Below are 20979 nucleotides of genomic sequence, written 5' to 3' on the forward strand. Positions count from 1 at the left end.
AATTTGATAGCAAATATCCACCTCCTTTATGTCTTTCAAGATAATTTCCATAATTTGTAAGGTCCCCAGTTTATATTTAGCAGAGCAGCCACCCCATTCTGAGAAGACAAAGGGAGATATGTTTGACCAAACAAGGGACTAACATATCTCCCGTTGTCTTTTCATAATGGGGTGGCTGCTCTGCTACATAAATGCTGGGGACCTAACAGATTAATGGAAATTATATTGAAAGAAAAAGGAGGTGGATATTTGCTAGCAAACTGATTGGTTTGTATTTAAAAATGTACAAAAACTTAACTTGTTTTAAAACCCCGTAAATGTCCCATTGTCTCAGTAGCTATTTAGTTAGGAAAGGTTTCTTGTAAAAAAATGAATAACTAGGGTGGTGGGGTCCACAATCTTTAAAGTGACTAGGAAAAGTGGGGGTCTCTGTACTAGCAAGCGGTCGTAAATGGAATGTAACTATGTAGTAGTAGAGTCTTAACTTCTGTTCTGGCTGCTCCATGTCTCAGATATCCCTGTTAGCTCCTCACTGGTCAAGGTACCCAGAGGATCCCCTTTGGTCCACTGTTCTCTGTTAGTCATGTTTTGAAGTAGTCTCAGTAAATTAACATAAACCAGGGCGTGGACCTTTCTATGATTAGTGTTGTAGATGGGGGTCTCTACAGATGGGAGCTACTTGGCACCAGATCATGGATTTACTTGTACACCTTTGTTGACATAAATCCCTTTTAGTCCCTGGGGTGAAGCCTATTGCTCTTCCTTGAGCCAGGTGTTTGTCAATACTATTGTTCAAAATTTCCTGGGCCTGGTACTTCACATCATGCAGAACCATCTTGGGGTATGAAATCTCATTATTTTCCAACCTCTGGTCACCACATCTTGATGGAACTCCTTTTCAAATATGACCTTTCCAATGCACAAAATTTTGTTTTAAAAAATAACACTTGGTGAAGGATAATCATTTTTTTTTTCAAAATGACAATTTAATACATTCAGTGATAAGGTACATTTATACAAAAAATATGGCCCAAGGGTGCAGAGTTGACATTATGGGCACAAGTTAAAACAACAGCCGCAAAATAACTCGGCTTCATCCACTGACTGAGTATCTTTTCAACTGCTGGCAATAGGGATAAATATTTTAGAAACCAGGCAAAACCTAATAAGTCTAAACAATTTTGTCCAATAACTCCTAACAAAATTTATGGAAAACAAAGCATATGAAACATTCAAATATAACATTTTAATTTTTTCATGCAAAAAATCATGAATGTTAAAATAAGTAAAATGCCATTGCCTTGCAGAAACTTTTGTGTATCCTTGAAGATTTCTCCAATTTACACTTAACTGGAATATCAAGAACAACAAATGTCACTTAAAGTCTTGCCTTTACTCAGAACAAATGTCACATAAAATCTTGGCTTTGTTTTGAAAAATAAAATATACTGCACTAAGTATTTTTTGAGTATTTTAGGATTTTAGAAATCTCCAAGTATATATATCACATCTAGTACGTGAAAACCATAATATTCACTGATAGAAAGCTTGACTTGAAGATGTCCAACCATAGCAGTATGTATTGACAACACATATAAAATTTGGTCATTCCATGGCCATCTACAAAAATACACAACTTGAGACACATTTTCCTTTTAAACATCCAGTCACTGTTTCTTCCCACAGACACAGGTTTCCACAATCAAAGTAAGCATTTGTGCTTTTTCTGGCTTCCCAAGTCAAGCCTCGCTTGTGCCACTTATTATGCGGAAATTAAACCCACAAAATGAAAAAAATGAGCACAAAACCCTGCCAAAACATTTTGGTTTCCTGTATATAATGCACCACTAATAATAATAATCTGATTTTTTATATTTTCAGTCAAAATGCATGGCCCTATGTTTTTGTTTTTTCAATAACTTCACTGCACTCTTGCCATCAAAGTCTTTAATCTAACCAGCTGATGCCATCAGATTCTTTAATCTAACCAGCTGATAATAACTATCTATAGGACAAATTTTTTGTCTCTTGTCACTTTAAATGTGTATGGTAGTGGAGGGACTAAGGAAATAAACCAATGAAAGGTTAGCAAAGGGTCTTTAGTAGTTTATGCGATAGGTGTAGGGGTATTACCATATATACAGACACCGGGATGCTATTGTTTCTCTCTTTTTCTATCACATGGGATATAGGAGGGTAACACTCCTGGATATATTCCTTGTCCTCCACATCCTTTCATTTTTATTCTGAAGTACAGTTCACACTCAGTCCAAGAAGTTTCACCTTCTTTTGTGTTTAGGTTCAGAGTAAAAAAAGTTTTGGATACTTATAAATTGATTTAACAAACTTAATCAGGGCATTAATTATAAGTATTTCCACTGCCTTAATTCTTAATTGCCGCAAACATAGCTAACAATATAACACAGAATAAAATTTCCCTGTAATGCTTCACTGGTATGTGGATATACAACATCCACTCATAACACAACCCAAAGAGCTCACAACATGGAACCATCCCTTTAAGATTACTAACTGAAAACATTCAACAAATTTGCTACTCAGAATGACAAAATATACTAAGGGAAGATCTGGGATTTGATTGTTATGAAATTTAAAAAATATTTGACAATACCTGTACTAGCAAAATACACTTCTAAAAATGTTTAGCATTTATCCCATACACAGTATACTTGGATGACTGATTAACAATAAAATACTGTTCATGAAAAAGGGCAGTAATTCTTGTCATGAGCTCCTTCAGTATCAACATAACATACATATAAAATATCTATTTATAACAATAGGTAACTCACAGTATAAAATAAACTTTCTTGTCCTATCTGTTAAAATGCCTTTCCAGCACTTGATTACTGTCTACTATAATATGCAAATATATGTCAGACAGGACTCGACATGAAAAAAATTCACACCTTTTTTATATCCAGAATTTTTACAAAATCCAAACATACAAGAAGATTTACAATGAAGCTGGATATTTGTTTGGTTATTTTGATTGTCCAACAATAAAGGGTAAGAATACAGGCCAAATTCTTTTCTTTTTGTGTGACTTGCTTGATCAGATTACAGCTGAAAACTGTGAGGGAAAAATTATTTTGACCTAGAAATAAATAACATAAATTAAGTTATATTTACATAGACCGAATTAATATTCAATTTTTTCTAACCAATTGATCAATTTTAGTCAGGTAATCAAGATAATGTATAAAAATGTATGAGTGTTAAAGCTTAGATGACTAGAACATTTTTTTTTGACGAACAATACGATATTCTTGCTTTAAAAAACAATCTGAATACTGTAATTTCTTAATGGCTGCTAAACCATCAATGCGATAAGTTACCATTCAAACCTAACCTGAGAAACACCACTTCTCACAATAAAGTAAAGATGTATACAAAGAAATAAAAGCCTTCTATTCTAACACTTACGTCATCACACTGGCTTGGCCCAATAGGCAATTACCTTGTAACAATGTCGATATTCTGGATACACACAATACTATATTCGACAGTGTAATGCAAGCTAATTGCCTATACATAATAATAAATACACCAACAAATGACTAGCCCTAAAGAAACATGCCTTTACAGAATGTTTCAGAGATTATGTACAATAACATCGCAGACTTTAAAGCTCGTGATGGGAATGGCAACACTAGAAGGTGAGCAATGCCTGGGACCATAGAGCCAAGCATGGGACATGAGGTCTGACTTCAAATGTCAGACCACATTTAGGGGTACTAGGGCATTGGGAAACTGATCAATGCCCATCTGGGCCAACAAGCTTTTTGTATGAAAGGTTATTTAGCAAGGCTAATAATTCTCCCTTCCGTAAAATTGTTGAGTGTTTGTAGTCTATTCAGCTGAAATCTGGGAAGGAAACTGCACCCGTCACCTGCTGTTACCCACAGATCCATTAGTAGGATTAACACCACTGTTATGACTATTGCTGGAAGTGGTAAAAGTGGTAGTGTTACTGCTGCTGATGTTACTGCTCATATTGTTACCCACAGGTGTACTATTTGGCATGGTGGTATTCACTGGTGGAACACCAAAGAATGGTGTTGTAAAGGAGGCTGGAAAATATGAATGGGTGGGCGGGACAGTGGGTGCAGCCATGGTGGGAGCTGTACCCGCCCCGGCGTACCCCTAGTCATGTCAGATGGGTGTAGGTGGCACAGTGAAATCATGGAGAGCAGACCGTACACTGTCATAAAGAGGTCTGTTATCTTCACAGTAATTTTCTGTGCACAAAGAATGTATCTTTGAAAGATATGAATCAAAGTTATCTGGACCGATGCGGTCATTATTCACTGTGCCTCCGCCTCCAGGCAGCTTCACATGCTCTAGCAATGACATTACATTGTTCCGCAAGGATTCATAGTATTCGGTTAGCTGCGCTCCTCTCTCACCAGCACCAGCCGCCTCCTGAAAAAAAATTAAATTATTCAAGTATGCTGTGAACTAAAATGTAAAAAACATTGCTACCATCATTAATTGAAGTCAATATATTTTGATGTGGTATACATCTCACTTTCATTAGTACTGATACATAAAGTGTCAATATTTACACAAAATCAAACTAATTCACAAGCCAGGAAAATAAGGAACAAAATCTGTTTGATGTACCTCTTGTAAGGTTCTTACCTATTTGCTCTTTCAAAAAAAAATAAATCAATAAAAAAATTAAAAACTTATCAAGTTGTATTGGACTGGGATACTGATTGGAACAAGAAAGAATAAGCAGCAACTTCATGTCTGAACAATATAGTGAAAATGGATACAAAACATAAGTGCTTTAAAACAAAATGGGATAAAGGTTCCCATAGGACTGTGACCCCTAATATGTTCCTACACTCTTTTAAATATCCCAACAAGGATATGATCAACACCTTAATGACACCCAAGATTAAGGTTAGCAAAGGATTAGGATCCCAACAAATTCCTCCACTCTACAGTACAAATCTTGTTGCTCAACTGTTCAATGACACCCAAATAGAACAAGACAAAGGTTAACAAAGGAATGTGATCCCACCAGGTTCCTCCACTCTTGAAATACCTCACTTGGGATACGAACAACTGCATAATAACATCAAAATGAAATGGTACAAAGGTTAACAGAGTGCGATACCAAAATGTTCCTCCACTTTTGAAATACTCTAATTGAGACAAGCACAACTACTGAATGACACCTAAAAAATAGGACAAAAGTTAACAATGGGTTGTGATCCCAAGTCATTTTTGAAATACCAGTGTGGAGATATGCACAACTACAGTACTTTAAACACCTAAAGAAAATAAGTTGCAGGTTAACAAAGGACTGGCATCCCAACCTATTCATCCCGTCTTGAAACACACTAATGGAAATATGCTCATCTGCTTAATGACATCCAAAAAAAAAATGGGATGAAGGTTAAAGGATTTTTATCCCAAGTATGGATAGTGCTCAACTACTCAAGGACATAGAAAAACCTCACAAGCCAAAACCAGGGAAGAGTAAAACCCCCGAATTAGACAAAAACAATACTATGTGGTAAAATGCATTCCAAAGCAAGTATGACTAGCTGCATCAACAGCTTAATAAAGGGAAAGCTTAAAGGATAAACTGGCACCTTAGACAATTAAACTGGTTTTTATTTTATGCTCATCAAAAGAAGCATTATATGAGTGCACTGACAAATGTTAAGCCGAACAGACTTTTTGAGGCGTAATTTCACTGAACTTAGAAGTCAGGCTCAGGGTGTCTAAGAGAGAAGTTGAAAGAGCTTATAATGAGGGTTGAAAGGAGATCTTGCTCTCCAGTGGTGATAACCTTTAGTGGTGGTCTACCCTCAAGTCATCACTCTTTGGAGTTGATTCAAGCATGCCTCCCCTTGCAGGAGATAATGGAACAGCTGTGCATTTGTAAATAGAAGGAAAAACTTTGGGCTCAAGCCTTTGTGAGCACAGTGTGTGTGGTAAGTCCTTGGTGTTGCCTCATCATGCTTTCCAGAGCCTAAGTTGTGTTCAATGGCCTTCAGTTTTAGAGAAGCAAAAACTTTGGTTCTGGGCCTTGATATTTATGGTAGCATAGACCCTAAAGGGATCTTCCCACCTTTTGAAAAGACTGTTGATTTCACTGCTCTTAAGATTACTACTATTTTCAGATTATGTAGTTAGAATTGCAAGTTTTCCTTCTGTGGAGGAAGGGAAACATTGCTGCATTACCTATGGGACTAACTCCATCCTCATACCCCTCTGAATATAGGCAGATAACAGTTACCCCAGTTTTATCAAAGGTATTTGAGAAGCTACTCTTAAAGCCTCTTTGTAGGTTTGTTGAAGATAATAACTTGCTACCAGCATTATTCGTACCAAACCTTTAAATCACAAATTTAAAATTTTTTGCCTGGCAATTCCAATCTCTATAAATCAAGATTAATCAAAGCTATGTAAAACAAATTTTGGGGAAGGGTTAATTGACTGCTAACCCATTTTTACAGTTGTCTTACTTGGGATACAACTGGCATGATCAGTGTAGCATTCAAAGCTCTTCATTGGGTGAGTCGGTAGAGCTGCGGACTGTCACTCGATGGGCCGGAGTTCAATTCCCCGGCCGGCTGATGAAGAGTTAGAGGAATTTATTTCTGGTGATAGAAATTCATTTCTCGCTATAATGTGGTTCGGATTCCACAATAAGCTGTAGGTCCCGTTGCTAAGTAACCAATTGGTTCTTAGCCATGTAAAATAAGTCTAATCCTTCGGGCCAGCCCTAGGAGAGCTGTTAATCACCTCGGTGGTCTGGTAAAACTAAGGTATACTTAACTTCAGTTTAGCATTCAGTGCTTCGTGTTACCTACCAAACAAAAACTATTTGAACTTGAGCAAGGAAATAGTTGCACAGCAAAACAGATGAAAGTGTAGCCTGAGTACAGTTTTAACACTTTAATGTATACAGAAAACAAGAATGTAAGAAAAGATGTGAATAAATGAGGATATATCTTTACATATGCCTAAATGAAAATACAAATACAAGGAGGGAAAAGTTGTGGACTACACTAATGCATCCTCCTGTTGTAACCTTGGTTTTTAAGAATGTTAAGTTTATCATCTGATTTATTTTAAATACCTTCTGTTCGGCTTTGAGCGCAGCTTCCATAGAGGAGACGTCATGGCGTAATTTGGTCACGTGGCCCTCCATGGAAGCGTTCTCTTTCTGCAACTCCGAGATCTCCGAGACCAAGCCAGTGTGGTCCTCGCCGTCTGTTAAAGGGAGAAGAATGTGGCATTTAGATTATTGTAAACATTTTAGTGAAAATCACTCAAAATTCATTGCCCTCTGGGATTTCTGATACATGACGATTTTATCAAGCTATGAACTTGAAATGTTTATGTAAAATGTAGACATTTATTACATAATGTGATTAAATGAAAGTACAGAACAAAACATGAAAAATAGTTCCAGAAGTATCTTATAAAAATTTGGCCTCATATCTGTACAAAAAATTATTTTTTCTGATTGTATTAAGCTTCACAAATACAGGGAGACAATAAAATTTGCCACTTTTAAATCTTACTGTAATGCATTACAATATAGCAAGCAATACCTGTAACATGCTTTTATTTTCAGTAATTGTTATGCAAGCCTAAATTGTTCACATTCTTTGCAACTGACATAATACTCAACATTCATAAGTAACATACTATGTTACTTTACACAGAGTATTAAAACTTATTTTTCAATATTTTGCATATAAAAAAAAAAGGGCTTCTACATTTTTCCAAACTTCTAATTACAGAATAAAATCGTGCTCTGACCAAATTTACAAGTAAAAAAACATGCATAACAAGCCAAAAATGTATACGTAAGAAATTTTATATTTTTTTCCTTTTATATCTTACATTAACAAAGCATAACTGTTAAGTTTATAAAATTTTTTTATTAGAAAATTATTCCAGAATATCATGACACATTAAGAATCTTATGAGTTTTCTTAGATCATTCACATAAACATAAGGCAATGAATGGCAAAGCAGCAACTGTAAATTAAAGGTTGAATGTAAAATAATCTTCGCAGTTTTCATGTTACTAGTAACATGAAATAAGTATAAAAGGTTTCAAAGTTTGGTAAGAGAACACGGTTTAACAAGTCTAATCTGTTTGCAAAACTGACTCAATGTAAAATACTTAACTACACAGGAAGTCTGTTTTGTTCAAGCAATGTATAAGTCTCTTGAGAAATGACTTTTTTGTTACAACAGCTAAGATTGTAAATATTTAAAAAAAATACAGGAAACAGATTAAGTATTATTAAATGAATGCTTTGGCAAACATGACAGCCAAAATGCTAAGAGCATCTTTCTACAAATAAGGAAGCTATAGTTGGCTTATACATGATATATCAGTATGTATATTATTTCCTCATAAGGAAACTTGAAATTTTTTTTTGTTTCAGTTTCTTTTGATTCTTATAATGTTCTTTGTTTTATGAAGCAGCTCTATCTTCCCTTCAAGCCCCACCTTTCTTTCCTACCCATATATTTTTTCTTATTTTGTCTTTATGCCTGGACCAGGTAAAAGCACTGAGCTGTATGTACCCTTGGCTTTTTCATAACAAGCTCCCTTGGAAAATGTAATGTTTTCAATATGATTTTCAGAAGGGCTTGTGTGCAGTCACCAGACATGATTTCCATTAATGATGAACATAAGGAAGAAATCATACTTCAACTTGTTTGTAACACAGGATCATTAGTTTCCAAGAACAAATTATTACTGAAGTGTAGTTAATCCCACCATATATGGTATTAGGAAATCAGCTATATATTCCCCAACTGAGAATGAAAATACCTTAAATAGTCTAACTGGTAACTAGCTAAAGTTGGGTAAACATTTTCTTGACCTGAGTGAAACTTATTTGGGAATGTTTTCACTTTGCTCATTTAAGCTAAGTAAAGTGTTAGTATGATAATGTTTTCTGCTGTTTTTTCTTCTGAAATGTGCATACTGACCACCCAAACATTACAGATTACCAAAACATTTAAAATCACTTTAGAAAATATAGATTACCATTTTCCTTCATATACAGTACTTGACCTCTTGAATGCATTATTCATCAGACACAAAAAATGTTGAAAAAAATTAATTCGTGGCATTTCTCAGCTTCATAAAAGTCATATAATTTTCTCTTCATTTTTCAATAAATCACTGAATAAACTGGTACCATTACATTCACATTACAGTAATGATATAAATCTTTGATTCTGCAGACAACAGCACTAAAATACATGTCGTCAAGCAGGGGATAAATAAAATGGCAAAGAAGATCTGTTCAATACTACAAAAAAATTACATGCAGGCTGATAAAATTCTAATAATTTGCATGTACAAAAGAGCCCACTTATAATAAAAGGAAATTTTTGTGAAATTTCATTAATGCATTTGCAGAAGATACAATACATTTTTGCTGTTAAGCTCAATTGAAACAAGTCACTCATGACAATGCAGGACCCCAAACTCATGACAATGCAGGACCCATTTTTCTTCAGCTGCCTAAATAACTCAAGTTTTAAGTAATCTTAAACATAGATTGTTTTGATATTCTGCTTTACCAGAATAAATATAAAAAGGAAACTACCAATTAAGCTGTGGATTAAGTTATATGAAAAAAATAATTCTTGATTTAGTTAAATATGAAAACTTGGTTACGAGAACATCAAAGTGGTTTTGATGTCACAGGCCTTAAGATAGGAAGAGCACTGAAGGGCCTAAAGGAGCAATAATTTCCACTTTTCTGGAAGTTGCAAACATTTTGCCATATTTTTAAGTTTTAGGTCACATTCATTAAGCAAACATTAAAGTGAAAAACTCACTTTCAGCTGAACTTACACTGTGAAGTAATTCAATTCTCTAAGCGTAACATAAGCACTGTGCCAGTTATCTCCAAAGAACCCAGGTCCTGACTTGTCAGTGAGGTATGCTTAGGTATATTACAATGATCTTTACCACACATTAGCAACATCAAACTATAATGACATATTCTTTACAATACATTAGCAACAATATCCTGAATGTCAAAAAGTTTTGAAACAACTAAAGCAAGATGTGAGAAATCTATCATGGAGTAAAAATTAAACATTGCAATTCTGACTTAATAATGAACTACTAACATAACTGTATTTTTCATTATTGTATAGCAACCAACACATGATTTTATATCATAACATAAAAACCTATTTTGTTTATCTTTGATTTATATCTGGGTAAAAACTGAATTTGTTTTTAACATTAAAAGAAGGATTGCTGGGTCACACATCTGGAAATAGTTTTGGCATGCATTATATTTCATAGTACAGTAAATATGCTATTAAGAAATTTCTCAATAGCCTTATTAAAACCTTACGAGACACTCCAAAAATGAAATTATCTGAATGGGTAGCAAACCTTCAATCAAAATTACTAATGTGACTGCATATTTAAAGTTTCTTTTTTGTTACATACTTAAGTTTTAAAACTGTTATAATCATTTCAGTATGAATCTTTGTGGAATGAGTAAAGGGCAGGGACAATGGAATGGCAGACAACAGCATGCAGGACGCACCTGTTTTGAAGGTCATGGCTGGATCATCCATCCTAAGCTTCTTGGCAGGAGGGGGCTGGAGTGGGTGGAGGAGTGGGCGGGCCAAGAGGGAGTGGGCAGCTGTGGGTGGGCCCGTAGGTGCACCCGTTGAATATGAGGCCGCCAGGAGGGGAGGCCGAGGATCGTTCATGGCAGCTAACCCAGTGGGGACGCCCATGCCCAGACCCGCCCCCCCGCCCCCCTCCAGGGAGCGCATCTTGTTGCGGTTGGCGATGGGACAGCCCGAGGCACTGGGGATACACACCACGGCAAGTTAGTCTGCCACCTGAACAGCGGCCGCCACTACTACACATTCTCTCAATATTACCAAATTTGGCTACTTATTTTTCAGCTTAGCATGCAGTATGTCCGATAAGGGGCAATAGCATGGTAATAATAAATGGGATCCAGTGGTAGAACTCCACTTGAGGTCAGCTGGAAACCCCTTTTTTAAGGTTTTGTCCAGCAATTTGGATCAGTTACAGAATGTTTCATGTTGAATTTAAGGTTTTAAATACATTAATGGAAGTTTTCAAGAAATGTGAATCAATTGAAACATTCTTTAGAATTTTTCCAGAGTTTTGGAAGGATATCAATTGAACCCCCAAATATAAATAGAAACTACATTCTAAGCGTCAAAACAAGTGTCCCTCCCATATTACTGTAGTAAACGCAGTACTATAAATGTGGCAGACAATAGGAAGTGAAGGCCTCAAGTGGTGTTTGGTTCTGGCTCCCGTAAGCTCAGGCCTTCTTACCTCCTGTGACTGAGAAACTTGCCCGTGGAGTGCCCCGACCCATCACATCCAGGGACTGGACAGCTAAGGGCAGCACAATGGCAGTCAGTGAGGTCATGTGAGGTGAGTGGGGCAAGAGCAGCGCTTCAGGAGGGAGGGCGGGGGTTATGGCACTCCCTACTTACTCCCTGGCAGACTGATAACTATATAACTATGACTCTACAATCTGGTGCAACACCAGTTCAATTTTTTTTTAATTTAAACTTTACTAATTGTAAAACAACTTATATCATATGACTGATTAATTAGCAAATGGTCAATCCATGGATGACTGGGCTTCAGTTACATTGGGCCTCCCATACACCAACTTTTGAAACACATTAAAGGGCAGAGGACTGGACCACACCAGCAACTGAGGGTGAGGCTTGGACCTCTCTGTTTATTTACTGTACTACGCATATGATTATGCCACAAATTTCTCCAGAACAGCAGATTTGGGCTGAAATTTACAACTCTTCATGCAGCAAACTCAAGTATGGATGAAAACATGCTAGGGTGCTAGACTCAGATACTTTGAGTCATTGGTGATGTCATACAGTTATAATGATAAATACTGCAGTATGAGTACAGCATGGCAAGGGTCCAAGCCTCGGACCTTAGCTAGAGTAAGGTTTGGCCCTTAAAAGGTGTCCAACAAAAGCGGGTACAGACACTGCAACACACACACACACAAAACTACAAACCAGAGTTGGTGATCTGGAAACTATGGTAAAACTTACAGTAAGCATAAAAATCTTACATTGAAGAATTTGAAAATATACATATAACCATCTTACCATAGTTCCAATACCACAAGATTTTGTCTTTGTTAAACCTCTCACTTTGTTTTCTTTTACAAACAAACTAACATTAGTGACACTCACCGGAGTGGCTCAGAGTCCTGAGAGTCCTTAGGTTTATGTTTTGGTTTGTTGGCTCTGGGACAACCGGAGAGAGATCGATGTGATGAGTAGTTCCCTGTTACATGACCAGATCCATCACAACCAGGGGTAGGACACTTCAGCTCCTGCGTCTGATGCTGGATAGTCGATCGGTCAGCTCGTGGACATCCGGACAGGCTGGATGGTGGGGCGAGTATAGACTTGGCCAAGTGAAGATTTTTTTGACCAAGACTGTGTGCAATAGGTTACATACGATGGGTGGTTGGGTAGATTACAAGAGGCTGGTATGACTGTTCATAAGGAATGATTTTTAAGGTGATGTGAAACCAATGCTGAATAGCAGTAATTTTTGGCAGAGAGCTACTGCCTGTTAGACAATGCTCATAGTCATCTGTGTGAAGAATGCTCTTTGCTTCAAACGTCCCCAGCCCTTGTAAGGTGAAGGCACATCACTCTGTGTTAGGTATGTCATCCTGAGAAAACCAGCCCTTGCTGCTCTAATGTGGATGACTTTAATGAAATATTTGCAAAAAATACCCAAAATGCTACCCTCTCACCCATATATGTTACCAGCAAGTTACAGAGAAGATCTTTTTCAGTTTCTGTTTTACTCTACTTTACTCTACTATGCTTTCTCATGATGAATATCAAAGCTTAGATCCATATAGTAAGAGGTTATGTCCTGGTGCATTTAGCATAGTTACATGAAAAACTTTGAAAGTTTCACAAGTAACTATCCTAATCTTAAATTATAAAAAACTTACATTAAAAATGCCTGTTTTATAAACAAAGATATTATTAGTTCACAAGGAGAATAGGATATGTACAATTAAATCTCCTCAACCAACACTAAAAAGAAAATCATAAGTGGAATCATCAACATTTTAAAATATTAATTTGATTGTGGTATAATTGAAAGTGGAATTTTCTAATAAAAAAAGGACCTGTGCTTCACACAATATTTCAGTTCAATGGATGAAAAATAAGAAAATCCATAAAATCACTGTCATTCAAATAGTGTACTTGAATACACTGCAGCTCTTAAATATTAAGAACATAATAAAAAATCCACAAATACAGCGGCTTTGTCGAGAGCTAAAACTGTACATTACTGTACAGTACTTCTTACTGCTCATTGTTTATTAACTTCATCACTATAATTCAAACATTGCCTTGTTTAAGAGGAAAATATTGAAGCACAACATAACTGGCATACCACTGAATAAATCTCATGTCACTTTCATGTTAAGGGAGATGCTGTTTTGCTACAAGAATGAAGACAACTTGTGGGTAATTAGTTGAGAATATTTTATTTCCCAAGAATACATTTGTGTACTAGCCAGCCTTCTAAACCTTCATTTTGTAAAAAGGAACACCCCATTCAACTTGATATTTATTACAAGGCAAATTAAGTAACTGGTCATATAACCTTCAAGTTACTGACATTTTAACTTTAGAATTTATATATGTGCACAGAAGCTTAATATCCACAAGGAAAACAAAGTTACTGTGATTCTGCTTAAATACAGAATTATCTCTGGGCTACAGTTTTACTTTACATCCTAAGTAAATGGTTTAGTCTTGTAATTATGCAGAAATTCGACAAACTGGGTATACATCCCTAAGATATTTCAAAGACGTTAATCAAATGGCATCTTGCCCTATGATATTACAAAGTTACAACCCTTGAGGTGATATCAGTATACTGTATTTATGTCTGGTAACATTGGGAAATGTGTTGGTGAATGGTTTAACAATCTCTGACATTAACAGGGGGCTGTTTAAAGAGCATAATCACTAAAATTGTCCAAAATACAAAGCTACAAAAAGTTTTGCCTTTTTATGCAAAAACCAGCATAAATAACAATAATAAATAATTCAAAACAAAATTTATTGTTTTTTTCATGGTACAAAAAGAATTTATAAGTGCACCAGACTATATAATTTTGTTTTTATTCTTAAGGGTACTACAATAAAATACAGTAATTATTTTACTTCAAAGTAAGACCAGAAACAGCATTGCATCATGGAAAATACAGTTATGACAAATTGTTGAAGAATATTATGTGCAAGCCTTTATGCACTAAGTCAGAACATATGTTTTCCACAGATGAGTTTTTGACCCCCAAAATCTTAGAAGGGTTACGTGGATTTATTGTAGATTAAGCAAATTTCCCCTAAAAGTGCCATACAGTATATGAAAAATTAAAACCTTTTAAAACATACTGTATTTTCAGGTTAATATTTTTAGGAAAACTTGTGCTGTAACAATAATGTTAATCTGCAATGAGTATGGGAATGGCTATTAGTTTTAAGGTCTGCAATGTACGGTACATTATACTTGGGTCTTGATATCTGGTAATTAGTATGCCAGATGAAAAATACCACAATCATAAATTATGGACAAAAGCTTGGCTGAGGAAAAAAATTGTGACATTTATGTTCCATATTCTCTAACATTTAATATAAACATGAAAAGAAAAAAAAAAAGTATTTACTCCTAGGCACACCCCTTAGGATCCGCTGGAGCAAAGTGTGTGCCTTCATATTACGGCTCTCCACTAACCTTCGATGGGTGGCGTAGTTGCCAGTCACGTGACCCATACCATCACATCCTGGAGTTGGACACTGGATGAGCTCCTTTCCATCACGTCTACTGCTGGAACGCGAGTATGCCCGAACACTGTTACTGAGCAAAATACCTCTATTAAACTCACTCATGAAAATCACTGATAAAATTAATGATGTCTGCAAAGATGTTACTTTAATAATTTTTTAATCTTGAAATCAGATATATGGATAGATTTTACAGTATTGTAAAAACTAAAATCAAAAATACAGATACAGGTAGCACTGTACAGAACTGTACAAGTAAGATAAATTCAAAATGTAATCAACAGAAGTAAATACTGTATATTGAAATTAGCCTCAACAACAACAATGGTATCAATATCACTGCCAGCAAAAATTAATTTATTGATGGTTTTACTATAAAAAATAATTTGCAGACACAGCAAATCAAATACAAAATGAACACTATAGAGTGACTTATAGTGCATTACTGAACATTATTAAATCCTTGAGTGAGATATATGATAATACTGCAAAATCAATAGAGCAACAAAACTAAATCTAAATTTACAAGTTTGTATGTTACTTCATACTATTATAGTGGGATAGAGTACAGGCTGGTACCCAGCTGAGAGAGGAACACTAGTTAGGAAGTTGGGAAAGGTAAACAGAGAAAATGCTAAACTGTACAGTTGAAGAGGAAAAACTTAAGCAAAACCATCCAACTTTATTGACCTTTCACAGCAAACCCTTCAATACAATACTCTGCCAATCGTCACATCTTTTACGTGTTTATAAGGTATTAAAATTACTTTTATCCAAGTTAATTTTGAAATCAGGAAGACACTGCAATAGTAAGATATACACTATAAAAGGGGCTATCCTTATTTGTATGCAACAAGAAGGGTATATGTATAACTAGTTACTCTGATTTGATTTTGATTTGTGGGAGTTTGGTCTATGAGTTAGTGCTGGAAATAACTAGTTAATTGTAACACTGACCATGAAACTAAATTGTAATAACCCCATTCTCCAATCAAATGTCAGAGCAATTACATTTTTAGGGATGTGGGAAATACCTAAGATTAACTGTATTTGATGAGAACACGCCATGTAATCTACATACACAATTAACCTTTACCTAAAACTATCTAACTGAGATATTCAACTATCGAACCTTATTTTAAATATCCTGGGAAGATGCATTCAACTCAAAATGTCAACATTCCACTCATTAAAAGCATTACTGAATGATCATCATACCTATCAGGCATAGGTGTTGAGGGGGGCTGTGAACGGGATGGAGAAAGTTGATATGGAGTAGTGCAGGCAGTGGTTGTCATATAGTCCCCACCCATGGCAGCCCCATAACTACCTGCACCCATGTAGCCACCCTGGTAGCCTTGGTAACCCATATAACCAGTGTTATATGCAGCTGTTACATCATATGGGCGTGTAGTCATGGAGTTGTAACCTTTGTTAGTTGCAGAAAAGTTTATAATTCAGTGTTAGTAATAAATTTGTATAATATACTACCATACTATAGTAAGAAATTTAGGTATGACAGTACAGTACCTACTTGAGTTATAGAACATCATTCATAGGTGGTTAGTTGTGAAACAGAATTCCAAGATGATGCTTACAATATTAGTTTATGCAGAAGGAATCGTAAATAGGAAATATGGAATCTTTGTTAAAGGCCATTCTATTGCCCAACAGTATCTACATGACATATAGTATTAGATAAATAATCTTGTTTTATGGTTAGTACAAAAACAGATGAGACTTCCAACAGACTTAGTATAAAATACTTACCATTCATATTCCTGTAATCATGTGTTCTGTCTGGAGTTGTAGCATAAGTGTTGTCATGAGGTGGACAAGCTGAAGCAGTAGGTGCTCGTGCATAATCAGGGGTAACACCATATTCTAGTGGTCTGGCTAGACTGAAATTCACAGGTTCTGCAGGTGACGAGAAATCAACAGGTTCAGTTTGTTCGTCAATACTTTGCGGCTGCTGGAAAGGTCCCCCGCCACCAGGGTAAGCAGACCCTAAACGTGAAGGTGGGCTGTATTCAGGACTGGTTGGACCACTGTAAAGGATAAGAAATACATTGTAGTGTTCCAAATATATTTCCTACCAATAATTCTAATGTTAGGAAATGGATGGAAATAACTATTTGGAGGATTCAGAAATCTTAAATGGAGGAAGTATTTACTTGCATTATATCTTGCAAAGCATGTGGTTTGACAACAATGGGCATGTCTCAACCACAAGACTAAAGATACCTGAGTGAGCCAGGCGGACGGGCCAAGGAGAGGTCAAGTGTTTGGTTGGTATGCTGGGAATCATGAGAACTGCCTGGAGATACTAACTGTGGCCCACTGTAGCATGGAGAAACACCAGGTCCTGGATACTGTGGGGAGGTTACCATGGGGCCTCCAGTACCCATGGGTCCAGACAGGTCCATTACATTGGCTGGGGACATGGGGTTGGGCCCTAATGCTGATGTTTTGACACTTAGATTGATGGCTGAGCTGTCATACCGGTATCCAGGGCTGTGACAGAAAATATCATGAGTACTGTATATATATGTTCTTTAAAAAGAAGTGGATCATAACTTACAGGTTTAAATTTAAGGGTACTGAATTTTTATATTAAATATAAGAAGCTACTTGATATATTGCATTATAAAACAAACTGAAAATGGAGTATTTAGCATAAATGAAGTGAAACTGACCTTTGGTACATGGTGTTAGGTGGTACAGGAGGCATACATGCAACAGAACAAGGTGTTGTGTCATTAAGTTTAACCTCTGCCCCACATGCTTTATTCATGAAGAAGCTGTTGTGAGTTGTGGTGATTGGGTACTCTGTTGTAACTGGAGGCTTTAGGCCATCAAATGGAACATGTGGAACAATTGGACCATTAGTTCCTACAATTGGGCCTGGTGCAGGAGTCATAGGTGTTATAGAGGCACCTGGCAATGAAGTTCCTCCTGCAACTGTTGTTGTATCGAATGTTGTTGGAGTAGGGGGCATGTGAGGCTGTGAAACAGGGATGGCTGCTTGTCGGTCCAGATCTAGAGTTGTGTACGAATGTGGTATATCAAACCTGGCCTCACTTGCTCGTACTTCAGTTATGGGTGCTGGTCGAATTAATCCTGCTTCATCTTCTCCTTTGTAACCAAAACATCCAAGCCCTCCACCTTCTGAAACCTTTGCATTCACTGAAGAGCCTAAAGATGCCAGAGGCTTACTTGGGCTATGAGTATTTGTTCTCGTGCTGCTAGTGCTACTGTTTGTAGTGGTAGTTAAGGTTGCAGTGGTACTATTGTTGTTATTGTTATTTGTTGTACTGGTATTATTGTTATTTGTTGGAGTAAGAGCTAGTCTACCTCCCCCTGCTACTTCCTCCATGCAGGCCTTAGGTGGATCTTGAGGTTGAAGACTAGGTGGTTCGTGAGGTGTGGGGGGTGGCACAGTCGAAGTCTCCATTAAGTTTTCACGATCGGATAATTGTGCTTCGCCACAATGGTCAGGAGAAGCAGAGGAGCTTCCAGATGAACTGGCAGAGATTTTAGCAGCACAAAGTATTGCAGATGGACTTACAGCTGAGGAAGGAGAGCCTTCAGTAGGGCTCGTGTTGTCTTCTCGCACTGGAGAACACAAGGATGCAAACCCTTGTGGAGAAGGAACACTGGGCACTGTTACCTTAGTTAATGATACAGAAGGTGTGGAAGACGTAGAACAAATTTCTTGTTTGAGTGGTATCAAGGTAGGTAAACTTGAAGATGAAGTTGAAGGAAATACTACTGGTTTGGAGGATTTTGAAGGTATATCAGACACCTGAAACTGACTGGAAGAATCTGCCGTAATTGATGATACTGGGAAAGGTATTGATGATGTAACTGTTGATGAAGCTGCTGAAGAAACTGTCAGAGTACCAGATGTGGTTGATACAGAGGCCGTTGAAGGTGCAGCCCCAGGGAGAAGCGGCAAAGAAGGCTGAGAAAAATCTAGTTGTTTTACCAAGCACACAGGTCGGAGTAAGCGGTCTGCTGTTGGAGCTGTAAAGGAATATTACTGAATTATCAAATCTGTTTCAACAAGAATTATTGCTAATAGGGTAAAATACCGCTCTGATCAGTCAATATATTAAATCCAATAACTTTCATAATTATAATAAAAACCATTTTAGCATTAAAAACGATTATAAAGGTTCACAAAATGCATCTTATCAACTTTATGGTTGGCAATTTGCCTCTATCTCAAGCTCTTGTGGGAAGTCATACAGTTCAAGTGGACTAAGGTTTTTATAAATAAATAATTACAACAGTACTGTACATAGTTCAGCTTCTTCACTATGAACATATTAAATGCTAAGTTTGGAGCAAACATTTTTTTTATTAAAGATTTAGAAAACAATGAAAGTACTTTACTCTTCATTACAAAACTCTGTATTATAAATTATGGATTTTGTATTTCAGTGACAAAAGAGCATAATAACCTATCCAACAAGGGATGTTTCTTTTTGATTATGAACATCATTTTCTCATAATTTTTTCTTATTACAGTACCAGCATTTTTAATCACCAGTACAATCGACAGTAACTTATTTCCATCCATTCTGTCACCCTAGTCAATGACTACATTTACTCCCTGACTATAATGTTTAAAAATATAAGATATTACAGAGCAATACTAAGATTCTGATTCTGATTTTTCAAAGTCCAATATACTGTACTGTGCATTTCCCAATAACCACAATTAGGATTATATTTCTTACTGGCTAATTTAAAGCAATATTTCACTGCTGGACTTTCGAGTAAATTATTCAAAGGGCAACTGTTTAAATGAACAAGATTTGCTGCCTAAGAATTAAGAGAATGCCATACAGATTTTTACAGTTAACGTGAATAAAGGCTGGTTTTATCTCTTCTGTATAACAGCAGCCAAAAATTAGGTATTCAATATGAATCATGCTTCTTTCTTTGATAAAATACCAGCTTCAACCAGCTTCAACAGGGAAGATGTGGAATGAAATGCCATATCACCATCACTGGTACATAATTATATTTTCTTTTAAATAAAGAAAAGCCTTTGCTCAGCCAAAAATTAGGTATTCAATATGAATCATGCTTCTTTCTTTGATAAAATACCAGCTTCAACCAGCTTCAACAGGGAAGATGTGGAATGAAATGCCATATCACCATCACTGGTACATAATTATATTTTCTTTTAAATAAAGAAAAGCCTTTGCTTATATAGTCTGAGGTAAGGATACCCTGGATTCTTCCTGAAGCCTTACATCACCATGGACATACCATGGGTTTTGATCAGAATAATAATAGTACAAAATAATAATAGGTCATTTAATCTAACCAATACACTTTACATTTTTGTTGGTGTTATAATAATAATAATAATAATAATAATAATAATAATAATAATAATAATAATAATAATAATAATAATAATAATTTGTATAACTATACCTAACTTGGCTTTTACCTATTACTGTACAGGGTATTTATAATTACAGGTATTAAGTGTTTAACTAGACCTGTGGCAAGCCTTTGTTGCTGATATTAAAAGAACAAATGCTTTATTCATTATCAAAATCAGACCAATTTCATGTTTATTTTTTTCATATCACTGATTCAGTCCCAACAACAAATACTTCACCTGTTTGTTGGAGTGGCGGGATGTGTGGGGGCTGCTGCAGCAGTGCCATGCGTTGGCGGGCGTGTCTCGCGGCCTGTTTGGAAGCGGCAGCAACAGGGCAGCCGGACAGGGAGCGGTGGCAGTGGCGGGACTGGTTGACGTGGCCGCGCCCGGAGCAGCCCGGCGTCGGGCACTTGACGATAGTCTCGTGAGCTGCAAGGACTGCAGGGCAAGAAGAAAATATGTAAATAATATTGGTAATAATGAAGACAACAGCAATAATAATATCTTGTTATAATAAACCAACCAATTTGAGGATGACAAAACTTATGCATACAAGTACATAACAAAATCATGGACAAGGTAATAGTTTTAAACTTACTTGAATAAGAAAACTTTTAATGCCGGGAAATACCCTCCTGCATGACACAACAAAGGTGATGGTTGGG

General features: G+C 36.4%; 1 protein-coding gene across 5 annotated transcripts in view; it reads right to left on the bottom strand.

Moving 5' to 3' along the window:
• Positions 1–964: 964 nt before the first annotated feature.
• LOC136833381 (myelin transcription factor 1) overlaps positions 965–20979 on the bottom strand; it is an 862112-nt gene continuing 842097 nt past the window's right edge. For all 5 annotated transcript variants that reach the window (XM_067095437.1, XM_067095439.1, XM_067095438.1 and 2 more), the window contains 11 exons: positions 20552–20752; positions 17604–18933; positions 17152–17421; positions 16678–16955; positions 16126–16336; positions 14858–14980; positions 12274–12522; positions 11372–11434; positions 10596–10864; positions 7127–7260; positions 965–4446 (listed from right to left, as the gene is read on the bottom strand). In XM_067095437.1, coding sequence (XP_066951538.1) covers positions 4177–4446; positions 7127–7260; positions 10596–10864; positions 11372–11434; positions 12274–12522; positions 14858–14980; positions 16126–16336; positions 16678–16955; positions 17152–17421; positions 17604–18933; positions 20552–20752 — 3398 coding nt within the window. In that variant the 3' untranslated portion in view covers positions 965–4176. The remainder of the gene's footprint in view (positions 4447–7126; positions 7261–10595; positions 10865–11371; positions 11435–12273; positions 12523–14857; positions 14981–16125; positions 16337–16677; positions 16956–17151; positions 17422–17603; positions 18934–20551; positions 20753–20979) is intronic.

Source organism: Macrobrachium rosenbergii, chromosome 51, assembly GCF_040412425.1.
Source record: "Macrobrachium rosenbergii isolate ZJJX-2024 chromosome 51, ASM4041242v1, whole genome shotgun sequence".
Taxonomy (NCBI): Eukaryota; Metazoa; Arthropoda; class Malacostraca; order Decapoda; family Palaemonidae; genus Macrobrachium; species Macrobrachium rosenbergii.